The sequence below is a fragment of the Panicum virgatum genome, chromosome 3N, assembly GCF_016808335.1.
Source record: "Panicum virgatum strain AP13 chromosome 3N, P.virgatum_v5, whole genome shotgun sequence".
In the NCBI taxonomy this organism is placed as follows: domain Eukaryota; kingdom Viridiplantae; phylum Streptophyta; class Magnoliopsida; order Poales; family Poaceae; genus Panicum; species Panicum virgatum.
In genome coordinates this window covers 62,897,627-62,913,370 of record NC_053147.1, presented here as the reverse complement: position 1 = coordinate 62,913,370, position 15,744 = coordinate 62,897,627, and the positions used below count along the sequence as shown (strand labels likewise).

At 46.9% G+C, this 15,744-nt stretch overlaps 1 protein-coding gene, 1 long non-coding RNA gene and 1 pseudogene across 4 annotated transcripts; 2 read left to right on the top strand and 1 right to left on the bottom strand.

Moving 5' to 3' along the window:
• The first annotated feature begins 226 nt into the window (after positions 1-226).
• On the top strand, positions 227-1,431 carry LOC120666558. The gene is made up of 2 exons (XM_039946425.1): positions 227-451; positions 532-1,431. Exons 1-2 carry the CDS (start codon positions 302-304, stop codon positions 958-960), a joined length of 579 nt encoding a protein of 192 aa, XP_039802359.1. The 5' UTR covers positions 227-301; the 3' UTR covers positions 961-1,431.
• Positions 1,432-2,806: 1,375 nt separating this feature from the next.
• LOC120667994 lies at positions 2,807-13,031 on the top strand (annotated as a pseudogene). Its single transcript, XR_005672221.1, has 18 exons — positions 2,807-2,812; positions 3,304-3,414; positions 3,530-3,635; positions 3,715-3,873; positions 3,952-4,148; positions 4,230-4,365; positions 4,489-4,869; positions 4,958-5,025; positions 5,206-5,320; positions 5,476-5,581; positions 6,033-6,126; positions 6,323-6,513; positions 6,637-6,736; positions 7,608-7,724; positions 8,008-8,064; positions 8,319-8,420; positions 9,199-10,700; positions 12,333-13,031. The product of XR_005672221.1 is annotated as an uncharacterized LOC120667994 (transcript).
• A 31-nt stretch (positions 13,032-13,062) lies between these two features.
• Positions 13,063-15,510, bottom strand: LOC120666559. Of its 2 annotated transcripts, XR_005671787.1 has the most exons (4): positions 15,064-15,510; positions 14,044-14,125; positions 13,483-13,583; positions 13,063-13,291 (listed from the first exon to the last, which is right to left on the bottom strand). It is a non-coding gene; the product is annotated as an uncharacterized LOC120666559 (long non-coding RNA). The 2 variants fall into 2 exon arrangements; XR_005671786.1 differs by lacking the exons at positions 14,044-14,125; positions 15,064-15,510 and having other exon boundaries at positions 13,483-14,031.
• Between the last annotated feature and the right edge of the window lie 234 nt (positions 15,511-15,744).

The following is a 15,744-nucleotide window of genomic DNA, read 5'->3' as shown; positions in this document are numbered from 1 at the left end:
CGAACCCAGAATCTCTGGTTCCGTAGACCAGCGCCTTATACATTGGGTCACGAAGTCGCTTTCGTTGGGCATGTATTAACAAGTGATATGTTTTAATAATGTATTTCGTCTGCATTATTAAACAGGGTACCTGACGTGGAATATTTGACCAGTGGAGAACCGGCACGTGTGCAGGGACGGATCAGGCAGCGAGCCTCGACCAAGGAAGATTGCCAAGGCCGGTGTGCTCTGAACCACGGGTTGGTTGGGCAGGCAGCGCGGCAGCAGAGGAGCCGAGGAGGAGAGCGCGCGCGCAGTGGCCATGGCGTCGCTGTCCCTCACCGGCGTGGCAGCAACCACGACTAGGCCAAACGGCGGCGGCGGGAGAGGGCGCCGTCTGAGGGTCGCCTCCATGGCCACCCAGAAGGGTCCGAAGCCGACGCCCAAGACCGTCTCCGGCACGAGAAGATCGGTAAGCGCGCGCCTCTCCTCCTCGAATTTACTCCAAGAACGAGGCGTCAGATGATGGGAACCGCGCGTGAGCGCGTGCAGGGCACGACGGTGTTCCCGCTGGGCGAGCCCGGGCCGCGGCCGGCGACGGTGAGCGGCAAGGCGCCGGTGAAGCTGCTGACGAACGTGGAGAGGCTGCGGCTGCTGACCAAGGCAGAGCGCGCGGGGCTGCTGTCGGCGGCGGAGCGCGCGGGGCTGTCGCTCTCGGCGGTGGAGCGGCTGGGCCTGCTGTCCAAGGCGGAGGAGCTGGGCGCGCTGTCGGCGGCTACGGACCCCGGCACGCCCGGCGCGCTGCTGGCGCTCGCGGCGCCGCTGCTCGCCGCGGGCCCCGCGGTGGTGTACCTCGTCCCCGAGGAGCACGCGTGGCAGGTTGCGCTGCAGGCCGTCGCCGCGCTCGTCTGCGTCGTCGGCGGCGCCGCCGCCGTGGCCGCGTCCACGTTCGTGTCCAGGCTGCAGAGCTCGTCCGGCTGAACGCATCTGCGCTCGAATCCGGCGCGCGAAGCCTCTGCACTAGCTGGTAGAGTGGTAGTAGCAGATAAATGGGATCGATGTGTCGCTGCGAGACGCATACGAGTGCAGGTTGAATATCGAGCAGAAGAGGCGTCAACTCGGTTGATCTAGAGGTGTTATTACTATCAAATATGTGATGGCCAATGTGAGCAGTTGATTCAGTGAAGAAGCTCTTTACTTGGTGCTGCTCTGCTATGCACGACAATGTATGGTAACAATTAACAGGGAAGGTGTAAAGTATGTGTATGTGCAACGCTGCAAGCCTGCAATGTACTCATAAAAACCATAGGTTACCAAGGGCACCTTTTTTTTTTTTTGAAGAGTACCAAGGGCACATTTTGGTCCTATAGCATCGTGCTGTCTCATTGTTTGGCCTTGCATTGCCAAGACAGCGCTGTAGTGAGTTTGCTCAGTTCACCTTTGTATCAACAAGCCAACAGTGTTTAGGCTTTTTAGCTTGCCTTTTCACTTCTAAAGTCAAAATCCAAAAACAAAAACATATGTTTTTCCAGTATATTATGCAAAATGGCCACAAAGACTACAGGAGATGAACGCACCCACACGACATTGGGTAAGTAAGCTCCGATTGTATATCTTTCTTTTCCTTTTTTGCGAAATTATGTCTTCATATTTTTACCTATCAGTTTACCCAAGTCATCCTCTCATCCTTTCATTGCAATCCCTCGTATCAACCTGGTTGCACAGTGAGGCCAAGGCAAATACTTTTTGCTAATGTTTTAAATCGCCAGCTAAGATGTTTAGCGGCAGGGCTGCCGTTACGGCGTTTAGCGGGCTATAACCGGCATTTAGCGGGCTATAGCCGGCTTTAGCGGGCTAAATGCCATAGCGGCCGCTCTTCCTAACAGCTATAGACATCTATAGCGGAAGCTATAGCCGACTATTTAAAACTTTGCTTTTTGCACAGTGAGATCAAGGCAAATACTTTACTCTTGTAGTCAAGACTTTTTGTTGGCTCCTGCTGGACGAACACAACCCACTTCGGATATTGCCTCCCATGGGGTCAAACACCTTCTCTTGTTACCTAGGTCCTCGATCTAGCTCTGTTAGATCATGTTTCAAGTTGCGGAGCGAGCTCTTTTAGGGCCTCAATTAGCAAGATGAGATTGATTAACCTAGCAAGCAATTTTGCTTGCCCGCTTCTACAAAGAAAAGCTGGAAATCTTAAGTTTCAAGGCATGATGACAAAGGAAACAAAACTCTTTTATACACCACTTTTCATCTCTTAGTTTGTTGGGAAAGTATAGTACGACTAGAAAAACACAAATGTGCAAAACTCACTTAAAAACAGTACAGACAACACACATCATGTCGGATTTCTATTTAGTCGGCATTGGTAATTTCCTACCATTGTGATTTCGATTTTTTTCTTGTATTCGAGAATTCGTGAGTTTTACATAAATCTCTGATGGAGACAAAGTTTTGCACAATACTTCCTCCGTCCACAAAAGAATGCAATTTTCATTTTTCGAGGAGTAAAACATTTTGAACATTGACTAAATTTATAGAAAAAAGAAATAACATTGATGATACAAAATAAGTGCCATTAGATTAGTTATAGATTATATTTTTATAATAAATTTATTAGAGATATAAACACAAATTTAGTAAAATATATGAACTAGTTTGACCGGCACAGATATCATAATTTCTTTATTTTGTGGACGGAGGAAGTATACTAGTAAAACCCATAGGTTATGGAGGAGGCGTTTTAGGTCCTAGAGCATTGTGCTTTCTCTCATTTTTGTTTGGCCTTGCATTGCCAAGCGAGACAATCAGGGTCCAAGACATGGTGGTGAGTATCCATAGTTCCAAACATGCTCTTACTCCTCACCTGACTTCTGTATCAACAAGCTAACATTCTTTTAGGCTTCTGAGCTAGACAAGCTAACATTTTTTTAAGAGTGCTAAGGCAGGCAAGAATCCGCCTTGAACGTTATATTGATGTTAGGTTGTTGCATACATTGTTTTCAGAATTGGGGTGTGACTGTGTCTGTGGGAGGGAAAGAGATTTACACCTAGACTTATAACTTTCTATAGAATCTTGAGCCTCAGCTAACAACAAAATCCTTTTTTCTGTTTGTGTGAACTTTTGCAATCATTTTGCACTCTTTCATTTGTGTAAGCCTTGTTTAGTGCCTAAAAAGATTGTTTGTGTAACACAGACGGTTTAACGAAAGAGTAAATAAACTTTGGTCCCGGGCCCTTGCTGCAAAATCCCCGGTTTAATACACTCCACCGTGCGCCCTACCCAAAACCCACTGACAAACGGGACCAATAGCCTAGAGGTCAGCGATTTGCGGCATCTCCCTCGTCCTCTCCGGTGACCCACTGGTCGTCCCCCCCTGCGCCGCCGCCGCCGCCGCCAAGGCGGAGGAGATCCGTTACTCCGGCGAGGTACTTTTGCCGCGAACCATCGCCTCTCAAATCCCCAGTTAAAACCCGAGTGTGGTTTCCCAAACCCTAAACCCTAGTTGATCCAGGCTGATTTCCTGCTTTCACGCCTCTGCAGGGGAAGGGCGTGTCGGCTGATGAGCTCAAGGAGGCTCTGCGGCGGAGAGGCCCTGACAGCCTCGGCTGCGTAAGGCGCCGCCTTTGCTCTGACGGCACGGTTCTAGGTGGGTGGTGACTCCATATACGCGGGAATTTGGGTGTATATATGTCATTTCTTATAACGGTGGTTTTTTTTTACTGCAGGGGCTGATGGATGCGATGGTGGAGGAGAGGGTAAAGCCGGCGTGGGTGATGGTGGTGTTGCTGATTTGCTCTTCATTGGAGCAACACTGCATCTTAGGGGAGCTGAGCTGGTTGTGCAACCACTTGTGTCCCCGTCTGGAAGTATTCTTGTTTATAATGGTAATTTCTTGAGCGTGATGGGCTCCCACTAGTTCTTGTCCTACAGTGTTATATGCTGATCTAATTATTTCATCTAAGGTGAGATATACGGAGGAATTGAAATTGCCGATGATGAAAATGACACCCAGGCTCTTTTTTCTTCACTGGAATCTTGCTGTTCATGTGACTGCCATGTGACTAGTAGAGATAAAACTTGTTCTTGTGCAAGTGGTGGCAAATCAGTTCCACAAATCCTTTCCGCAATCAAAGGTCCTTGGGCTTTGATATACTGGCAGGCAGGTAGTTATTATGATTGTACCTTTTGCAATCTGTTGGTGGTTCATCTTTGTGACATCCGATTCACATTGAACATCCAGATGGACTCAAATACGATTTGGTTTGGCCGGGATGCATTTGGAAGGAGAAGCTTATTGGTACATTGGCCCACATCTGATGACACACGCTTCGTATTATCATCAGTAGCACCCCCTTCATTTGCAAGAAATAACTCTGGTAATATATGCTTAATGTTCAGGTGCCCATCTTTACGCGCTTAATGTTTCTGCTTAAGTAGTGATAACTCTTATTCAATTTCACAATTGAATCTCATGTATGTGATCTTTTCCTCTTCTACAGATGCAACAGTTAATGGTTTTGTGCCAGGTCCTGACATCTCTAAATGTACCAAAGCTAGCTACTGGGACGAGCTTCCTTGTGGGATATACAGTATCCTCATGAAAAATATCAGGAAAAATGGCACATGCGCGAAGGAAGGATGGATTGTTGAAGTTAACACACATGAATGGATGGATTCTTCCTTGAATAAATTAATTCAATGGGAGAGGAAACTGACAGTTCCTGCTATAGAGAAGAGTTCTATTGATGGAGGGAACCATCACTCGTCGCAGAACTTTGTAAGCTCAGGGGAATCTGAAGAAAATAATAAAAATGGGGTCATGAAGATAGATCTCCTTTCGAATTCTAGCTTAGGTTCAGCAAATTGCATAACACAGTCAGGTAAATGAAACATTTGCTGCTGAAATTTCATAAATAAATCATCTTGAAAAGTTGCTAATATCGATATAATGTTGATATCTCCATTCAGCAAATAAAGTATTGGTTGCATTACGGGAATCTGTAATGCTGCGGACTAAGATGAACACACTCTTTCAGGTGAGCACACGTCTAAGTTTTAACTTCGCAGTGATGCTCTGTAATACTTTGGACCAACTTTACTTGACTGAAAATAGTTATATATTTTCACATGTTCCATTGATTGTTAGTATTTTTTTTTTGAAGCAGCCATTGCTTGTTAGTATATTGGGTTACATTTAGTCCTTTTCATGTGGACAGGGTGGTTTGAATAAATTTAGGGACAAAGAGTCAGCCCCAATAGCGGTCCTCTTTTCCGGTGGCTTAGACTCCATGATACTTGCAGCATTGTTAGACCAGTGCATTGACCCCAAGTGTAAGTTCAACTATTAATATTACTTTGCTGCATTTAAACTTACGAAATTATGTGGTACTGTATATTTGCTGCAAGAAGATTGGGTTCTTCATTCAACTCTTTAATCTTCAGTATGTGAGTAAATACTAAATAAAACTAATAAAGATTTCCAACAGGGACAATTGATTTATTAAATGTCAGTTTTGATGGTCAGCTTGCCCCAGATAGGATTTCTGCAATGGCAGGACTGAGGGAGCTTCAGAGGATCTCTCCACTACGGAGGTGACTTGACTTCTGAACATCTTCTGTTTCTAGCTTTAACAGCTTGCATGTTCTAGTACTGAATGCAATTTGGTGTTGTTTAATGATCCAAATCTTCATATCTCCAATGTACTTGCACACGAAGAATGATGGCACATCTGTTGTACATGAAAGTCTGCATTTAATTTCCTTTTCGGTGGAGTCTTTCTGGACACAATTTCTGGAACTCCTATAGGCTTCTGAGTTTTTTTTCCCTGTTATGATATTTCATGTGCATTTACCCACCAGATGGTTAGCTCATCTCAGTGCACTCCTGCATCATTTACGTGAATGCTTTTCTTTTTAATGTATATTTGTTATCTGTTTTACTTTTCAGTTTAGCTGTAAATGCGGTGTGACACTGTCACTTTGAACTGAGCTACTTTGCACTGAGCTATTTATTTATTTTTGCCTCTATGTCCTCAAATTGCAGATGGCATCTTGTTGAGATTGACACTGCTTTGACTGACTTGAAAGGGGAAAGTGAACACGTGATGTCACTCATACACTCTTCAAATACTTATATGGTTTGTATCCTTCTATTAGACTTTGATATGTTAATTTCATTGCATTAAGAACATACCACCTAAATTGTTTGTGCGCTTCAATCTGCTTATGTGTTCTTTGATTTGGGGTTTTTGAATGGTAACAAAACTTGAATTTTGTCTCTCTATTGACTCATTGTAGAGTTATCATAGTTGAAATCTTGGATCTCTTTTACAGGATTTAAACATCGGTATTGCTCTCTGGTTGGCTGCTGGTGGGGATGGTTGGGTGGATGGGAGTGCATGTCTTATGCAAGATGACTCTCGCCATAAGTACAAGTCAAAATCAAGAGTCCTAATCATTGGTTCTGGTGCTGATGAGCAGTGTGCCGGTTATGGTAGACATTGGACTAAATACAGGCTTGGAGGGTATGTCAGCGTCAATTTTATTTATTCCATTTAAGATGATACATGAATCACAGTTAAAATCTTTTGTGCACTGTAACTATAAAAATCCCATTAATGGCTGTTAGCTTTTGTGCTTCTGTTTAGGTGGAATGCACTGAATGAGGAGATGAGACTAGATGTGCAAAGAATATGGAAAAGAAACATGGGAAGAGATGATAGATGCATTTCTGATCATGGCAAGGAGGTAGGGTGTCTTATTTCTGTATTTTTATGAATTTGAATGCTTATCATTCAGAGATTTGGTTAGTTTTTTTTAACAATCTAAGGGCAGTCCCAACGGCCATAAATACGTCGTTTCTATCTGCATTGAAGAAGCCTCCACGTAAGTGAAAATTGAAGGCGGCACTCGAATCGACGAAGAAAGAGAAGAAAAAACGTCGACACCGTTTCTTCATCAGGAAACGATTTCGACGCTTGGAACGAGGCACGAAGAAATCGCCATTTTCGCGTTGGGGAGAAACGACCGGCGTCTAGCATTGATTGCTCGCCGTGCTCACCTGCAGGCCGCCGCACCTGCCGTCGGCCGCCCCTGACGTGAGGCCGTCCGCCGCGCCCGCGCCCGTCCGCCTCGCCCGCGAGTCGCTGGCGCCGCTGCGAGCCCATCCGCCTCGCCTCGCTGGCTGCACAGGGCGCGCCGCGCCGCGCGTGCTCGCTGGCTGCCCCGGCTTCGCCCGCCGCGCTCGCCCGCGCCGACGCGCCGCCTCCCCTCCGGCTCCAGCCCGTGGTGGAGATGGACGCCCGCGCTCGCGGACGGAGGAGCGCGCCCGCGCACGGATCGCTTGCGGCTGGAGGCGGCGGCCCTCCCCGCGCCCGCCAATGGAGCCCGTCCTCGCGCGGGACGGAGGAGCGCGCGCGGCCGGAGGAGACGGAGAGCCCGACGACTTCGGCGTGGAGAGTGCGGAGAGAGAGAGAGAGACATTTATTGCCTTGGACTTCGTGGCATTGCAGGAGATGGTTTCTAGTGATCATTTTTGCTGACGTGGTTATTTTGGACTTCGCGCGTGGTGTCTAGTGTTGGGACTGCCCTAATGCGTTCATCGGTCCATCCCCTGCAGGCCCGTTTCCCATTTCTTGATGAGAATGTGATAAAAACTTTGTTGGACATTCCGTTATGGGAGATTGCTAAACTTGATGAACCTGTGGGAAAGGGCGACAAGAAGATCTTGAGAGAGGTTTGCACTTAATTCACCTCACTTTGAATGGAAGTGGTTACCATATATATTCCAATTTGCATTGCAATTGAACACATTCTAGCTGAATGTGTCAATTGTGTGGATTGAATGATGTTGTCTAATGACACCTTTACCAGGGTGGTAATACACTGCCGAAACTGTCTTTTAAAATTGCCCTGAGGAATATTGAAATCTAAGCCTGATATGATGATGACATGCATTCTTTTTTGTTCCATGCTTAGATTTGTCTAATAGCGATAACCATCTCCTTTCCACGTTGAAGGTTGCAAGGCTGCTGGGACTACAAGAAGCTGCTCTTCAGCCAAAGCGAGCAATCCAGGTGCACATTCTAACCAGTAACCACATACTCTAGCTTTGGTCAGCAAAAGTACCCAACCATTAATAAAACTCTTGAGGAAACAATACCATAGTTTGTGTTACAAAAATGCACACAAATTAGAAGGTTGACAAACATGAGGTTAATCATCTATTGTAGTTACTTTACTTGGTTCTGCAAAGTGCAAGCAGTTTTCGCCCCCATAACACTAAAATCTTACAGTTAATAACACTACTTCCGCACAATGGTTTACACAGTTTGGCTCAAGAATAGCAAGGGAGTCAAACCGCAAGAACTTTGGGAACAACCGAGCTGCGAACCAGGCATCAGCAGGCAGTGTGCAGATTCACCAGCATATGCAATGAAAGTCCTCGGTGGGTAGCATATCCATTGACAGCTATAGCCCGCTTGAAGGGAGAGCAAGCTGATCAACAGAGTTCAGCTTCTCCAATCATGTTGAAGTTCTGCAGGACACAAGTCAGGCTAAGAATGACTTATCGATCAGCCTGTCAAGGGTTGATGCCGATGGTGATGGCGCGCCGTGAACACATTTAGCTGCGACAGATGGTCAGCTACCTTCATGCTTTGGCTTGTAGAGACCTTAGAAGTTGGATGTAGCATCATCATTGTCATGCATCACAATTCGCACATGCCACTATCTTGTATCTCGTTTCCTGTCTGTTTCAGAGCTTGATAGTTCTGTTCCTTGCTCTGAAGTAACTGCATGATGTAACGAAGACCTGCTTACAACTTGAAAGCGGCCGGCTCTTTTGTTTGCCGAGGCTGATGTGGCGCCTGGGTGGGCCTCGTTGGGCCGGTCTGGGCCTGGCCGTGTGGAGTGCGTAAGCAAATCTCTCGTTGGAAAAAAGTCCACTACGCGAACCCAATCGACCGGCCACGTGTGCCTCCCTTCGGCTCCGCGCACCCCGCCTCGCGCACACGAGAATCCACCCACCCTCCGCCGCCTCCTCTATAAGAGGAGGCCGCCCACCTCCATCCCCTTCGTCTCCGTCTCTCTCCTCCGCCTCCCCTTCCGCTCCCCTTCTCTCTCCTCCCTTCCTCGCTTGGACCTTGGATCCGAGCCCAAACCCTAAGCCCCAACGGTCCCCTCCCCTCCCCTCCCCGACCAAACCCTAAAACCCACTACCCCTCTTCGATTTCCCGCCTAATCATACCCCACCACCGCGCGCTCGCGTCGAATTCGAACCGGCCATTCGGAGCTCGAATTTGAATTCGAGCTCGAATCACCCGCGCCGGGAGCGAGGGCGAGCTGGGGGAGCTCGATTCGATGCGGTGCTGAGCGTGGGTCAACCAATTTGGGCCGGGCGGTGGCGCGGTCGGCGGGATCTGAACCCTAGCGGCCGGCCGGATCTGAGAGACCGCGCCGGCGAGGTGCTCGGCGGTATGAGTGGTTGGGAAGGGCACAGAGGAGAAGCGGAGATATGAGCGGAGGCGGCGGGAGCGGCACCGGGGACGAGTTCGGGCGGGCGGTGGCGCGGGCCGCGGTGGCGCAGGCGCTGGAGGCCGCGGGGTTCGACTGCGCGCACCGCTCCGCGGTGGACGCGGTCGTTGACGTCCTCCTGCGCTACATCTCCCACCTGGGCCGGTCCGCGGCCTTCAACGCCAACTTCGCCGGCCGCGCGCTCGCCAACGAGCTCGACGTCATCCAGGCGCTCGAGGAGGTCGGCTCCGACACGGACGGGTTTGCGGGCGCGTCCGCCACGGGGCACTGCCTCGTCGGCTCCGGCGTCGTCAGGGACCTCATGGCGTTCGTCGACACCAAGGACGAGGTGCCGTTCGTGCGGCCGCTGCCCAGGTTCCCTGTGCCGCGCGTGCAGCCGCAGCCCTCTGCCAGCTTCGCGGTGGCCGGGAGGGAAACCGGGATGAAGCACGTGCCTGAGTGGCTCCCGGTTTTCCCTGATCCGCACACCTATGTGAGGACAGAGGCGTGGGTTGAGCCGCCGGCAACCAAGGACCGGGTGGACAAGGTGGAACAGGTGCGGCAACGGAGGAAGGCTGAGAAGTCCCTGCTCAGCTTGCAGCAAAGGCTAGCACAGGCTGGTGCTGAAGGATTTCATCCAGCAGTTGGGCTCACACAGGATAGCACGGAGAAGGGCAAGGAGATACTGGCAGCTGGGACCAAGAGAAATCCATTTCTTGAGCCAGCATTGCCGCCTGGAGAGAAGGATATATCCGAGGTTGATATGCCTCCTGAAAAGAAGAAACTCTCTGTCCTTGAGGCATTTGCACCAGCTATTCAAGCTACAGCCATCAGGGAGATTGATGCTGGGACAGGGTTAGATCAAAACCAAAGGAGCATCGTTCCAAAAGAGAGGGCGCCAGTACACCTCAAGATTGGATTTGGTAAGAAGCCTGTAGCAGCTGTCCCGAATTCAGGAGCCCTGGATCTGAGGGATGATCCTTCCTTCTTGAAGGAGGAAGCGAAGGATGACAAGAAGCGGAGAGCAGGGATGATATTAAGAGCATCAATGGAGAACCCACAGGAACTTCCTCAACTCTGAAGTGATTTATGGATGAACTGCGGTGACAGAATGGAATCGCATCACAGTGCGATTGAGTTTATTGGAGCTATGGATATTTCAGATTGATGGTGGAACTTCAATTTCCAGAATCTTGAGGTACGTTGTAACAAGCAACTTGTTGTAACTCATCGCTTCTGGTTGTTAATTGCTCTAGAGGCCCATCATTGAATGTGATTGGATTCACATTGATCTGTAATCTTAATTTTAATAAATTTGAGTGTAGGTATCAAAATGCTGAAATTTTAGCTAGGCAGTGCATTGGTAATTTGTGTTAATTTGTTGCTCACATAGGACAATGATACAGAGATCAATTAAAGCATATATGCATCTATCCAATAACTGTAAACACTTTGGCATTTGTATGATTGAGAACTTGGGGGTTTTGTTGTGTTAGACTTACCTTTATGTAGGCTTGCTCTTCTCAGTAACGTTGGCAATTGAACAATTAAAGTTTTGAGCAGTACTGATACATGTTTTGGTACCCTCATCTTTCCATTTAAAAGAGAGTACAAATTGTACAGCTTGCACTTGTCATTCCATATATGTAATGGACAGTAAGGATTACAGACTAATTTTGTGCGTTGATTTCTAAGAGGAAATTTAATCTGGGTGTACATGATTAGGGGCAGTAGTTTGCTTAACTGACTAGTTTGAAGTAGGCTATCAATTAGAAAAAAAGGATCGTGTAAGTTTGGCCATATCAGCAATGATGTTTTCATGGAGTGTCCATCTAGTCACTATCCTGACCCTCCAACCTAATGCCTAAGACGCTGCAGATATGGCAATTCGACCAGAATTTTGCATGTAAAGTAGTACACAAAAGAGGATATTTCTTACGTATACGTGTAACTACATTTCTACTTTTGTTCCCTGCTTATATCTGTTATTTATATATCTTTTTTTTGTTCCCTTCACATTATCCATTTTTTAGCTCTGAGGCTGAATTTGGTTCTGTGGTTGTCTGGTAGATATTATAACTGGCGGTAATGGCTTGGACATAATTGAGTCTTTGCTTAGTGTTTTTTTAATTGATAGCCTACTGCCAACTAGTCAGCTAGGACATGAATGAACAATATTACACTGCATGATTTATGTTTTTACTGCCCTATTAAAAGGCAGACATGATAACTATTATTTTCGTTCTGCTATTGGTGGTTAATATGTAGTTTGCCTTAAGGGGATATTTCCACTTTCCACTCATATAGTTACACTACTATGCACTTCTATATTCATCTGTTTCATGTACATGAATAGTACAAATTTCCATGAAGGCGGGTAATATAGTTAATATAGTATTATTCCTTCTTAAATGTGGAAGTCTCTCTGAAGTAGCTTTTATTGGTAACCGACAACTATGTTGGTGCATGGTTAAAGCACATGAAGTACATGGCCCATTATTTAGTACTAGTTCGTGCAACAGTTTAAAAGTCCAAACCAGAGTATTCACAACAAGGGTTTAGTGATAATTGGCCTTGTAAATCAATCCACTATCCAACTGGTATTAAGTTTTCCACGTGTCCGGAGAACAATACTACACCACATGATTCTCGACAGAATGGATCTGTACGGAGAACAATACTACACCACATGATTGATTGTTGATAGAATGGATCTACTTTCTAGTACGAATTGCTTTTTTTCTTTATGATATTTTGCTTTATAGCATGGTTGTAAATTAGCAGGTCAAATAAATTATTGTTCTGATTTGAAATTTGGTGATTTCTGCAGGCCATGCGTCGGTGATACGACTTTCCTTGTATCTTAATGACATCAGAAGCATTCTTAGAACATTGCTAACAGCACCCAGGCTCTCCCTTCCCCACCTACCATTTTCCTGGAATCACAAGGCACTGGTTATTCTGCAGCGCTGCAACTGAAGTTCCACCGTTTCACCCCCATTCAACTTAGGTTCTGCTGGTATTTCACCGCTAAGGCGTTAACTGTAAGTGAGCCACTTCATACGGAGCTGATTTTGGAGGCCGTGTTTCCTCTCCCCAGACATGGCGTCCAAAATAATGATGCTCCCGAGTTACTTTTTGTAGCTGTATTCCCTGGTAGAATTGAAAAGAGATGTTTGTACAAAAGCTAACCTGATTCTCCTGACCTAGACTCCAAGACTTGTCTCGGTCAGGATTGATGTACCTAGTGGGTTACTCCCAAGAGCCAGCTTCTTTATGTTACATGTTGGCCTAATAGCTCCGGCCTGAAGTTTGGTCGCCGGCCTGCGATCTGGGCGCTTTCAAAACACCTGATGGGACTCATTTCATGATGATTTGATTGATTCAAAGAAGATTTGACCTATGTGAGTCCATATCCTCTGCGGACTAATGTAGTGCTTTGCAGTTGGGAGACTTAAGCGTTTGATTGCCCTTTTCTGGGACTGTAATAACTGTGTCCATATTGATTCTTTCGGCTCCTTTCCCTCTACTAGTAAGTTGGCCCGTGCTAATGCTACAGATAAAAAAAAACAACATATGTAATATTTATGTGTGATAATAAGTGTGCTCGTGTTAACGCTACTTATAAATTTCAGACATACAAAGCCATTACATTGTTCCAGGCCAAACTATTGCTACACAACCACATTCATCCCCCACGCTCCATCCGCATCTGCTCCCTTCGCCTCCCTCGCGCGCTCGAGTCCCCAACTGCCACCACCTGCAGGATTCCGCAGCTACAAGTGTCATCTGAAACAAAAACCAGACACACCGATGAGCAAGTGGTAAAAACTTGCCAGCACCAATATAGGTCAAGGCTCACTGCCTTTGCAGATACCCATTACTCTATCTAGATAAGGTAATAGGATTAGCATGAGCTAAATACGAGCAATAGAACGGATCTAATTGTGTTGCATAAATGCCTGAGTGTAGGTCCTTACACATGATGGTACATCGTATAAAAGGGGGCAAAAAAGGCCTCCCCTCTTATTTTCTTCTCCCTCCCTGGCTCAAAGCCTCAAAGACTTGCATCAATTAAACCCTGCTCTTGAACCCATCCAAGCAAGTTATGCCATCATTTCTCACATGCTAAAGAGTTATAGGCAAGGAACAGCTAGTTTGAATGAACCAGCAAGAATTTAACAAAGAGCCATCATTAAACTTTTGTAGAAACACATATCATGATGACACTTCCATTGGCTGAAATGATATATAATCACCTCCCCTCTAACAGGCCCCAGAGGCAAAACAAGGGATGCATTTTCTGAATGATATATAATGAATTGCTTGTAAGATCAAAAAACATGAGCATTTGCTTCTCTTTTAGCACAATGCTCCTAGCATGGACAGCGCAGAAAAATCGAAATACTAAAGAATGTTTGCCAAAAAAAAGGTCAAGCTTAAAAAAAAACAATCAGGAAGTATATAACTCCAAACTGTACAACAAAACAGCAGGTATAGCTTGATTAATCTGGTTATCTACCAAGTTTGAATGAGTTTACCTAGGAGCTGATTTAAGGTTGAATGAGACTCTCCAAACTGTCCAATTTCAATCTTGTGGACTTAAAGAGAAAGCTCTCCAAACTGTCCAACATGCAGAAGTCAATAAGAGTAGTATGATGCTAATATAATAGTATAATAGTCCATGTATCAGTTATAGTGCTTGCTAATCCAGAAACAGAAAAGCTCCAAAGGGACATCTTTCACACCGAAAATTTTAAGCACTACAGCAGAGAAAAAATACACTGAATTGAGGCCAATTGTTATAGTACAAATGGGAACTATTTTGTATAGAAATGGGAAAAAGCATGGACCATTTGTTATAGTACAAATGCTAACTATTTTGTTGTTCTTTTTTGTTTAATATGAGTAGCTTCAGAACTTGGAAGTCTTGTGGTTAAAACTTAAAAGGAGAGGCAACAAGTACTAAATTCCAGCTTGCTACATAGAATTATCCTTTTCAGCTCTTTCTGGTCTGATGGAGAAGCTCATTTATGCTCTCTTCTCTCTCAAGCAACGCACACAGCAAGAAGCAATCTGGCTCTTTGCTTGGCTCTGTTCTTATCCAGTAGCACACTACTTACTGCTACCATCTTCTATCTCGATCAAGCAGAAATCAGGACTGTCATCAGGCCATTCACAATAAAAATGAATTAGACAACCAAGTTCAGCATGTTTCCGAAGGCTCCAGATTGGATCATACACATACTTGTATGACTTAGAACTCCTAATAACACATTGAAAATGATATAGTATTTCTAGCTGAGTAGTTAATCAGACTCATAAATTTCTTATATGGCCGCTGCAGTCTAATTCAAAAGGAGTTTCACTTCAATGATAGCAGTTAGTGTCAGAAGTCAGAACTATGTTTAGTAATGATGCTGACAATAGTTCAGTTATGGATTTTCAATTAAAAAAAAGCAGGCGTGCAGCTCGCGATGTATTTTCAATCTTTGTGCATGAACAGACTACGCAGAGCATTGCCGACAATCTGAGTTAATGGAATATGTCAGTTCCCTTACAAGTCATCCCCGCCGGATCTCGCGGCGGCGGCGAGCTGCAGGTCCTTCCGCTGTTGCTCGCCCACCCGCGGCGGGCAAGGAGGCCTCGGGGCCTCGTCCGCCGGTGCTGGGAGCCACTACGGCCGCTCCCGCTGTCCGGCGCGGCGAGCTTCCTTTCCTCCCCGCCGGATCCTCATCCTCACGGAAGTAAGAATCACAAAAATATGAATCCCCATTACCAGAATCAGAAAAATAAGAAATAAGAAAGCAAATGAGGAAAAGAAATGCTAGCCATCCTCACGGTAGCGGCGTAGGGGATTGGGTCGCGGATCCCAGCCCGCCGTCTCCGCTGCGCGTTGCGGGGCTCGGGGTCCGCGCTTGCTCATCACGGCGGCGTCCCTCTCTCGACTCCGGCGCGTTGGGCGGCGGCGGCGTCCGGATCCTGCACCGGGCACGCGGGCCGCAGCTGCGCGCAAGCCGGTGGCGGCGTCTGGAGCCCGCAGCCCGCGCGCGTGCCGGCGGCGGACCGCCCGTGCAGCGCCCGCCGGCCTCCACCACCTCCTCCCCCTGTCGGCCAAGCGTTCGGCGGCGGCACCCGAGACGGGCCGCCCCGAGATCCGTTCGCGGGGCACGGCGTCCTGCGGAGGAACCGGAGCGCGTCAGGGCGGAGGGCGCCGCCGGACGGACCTGGAGGCTGGAGCC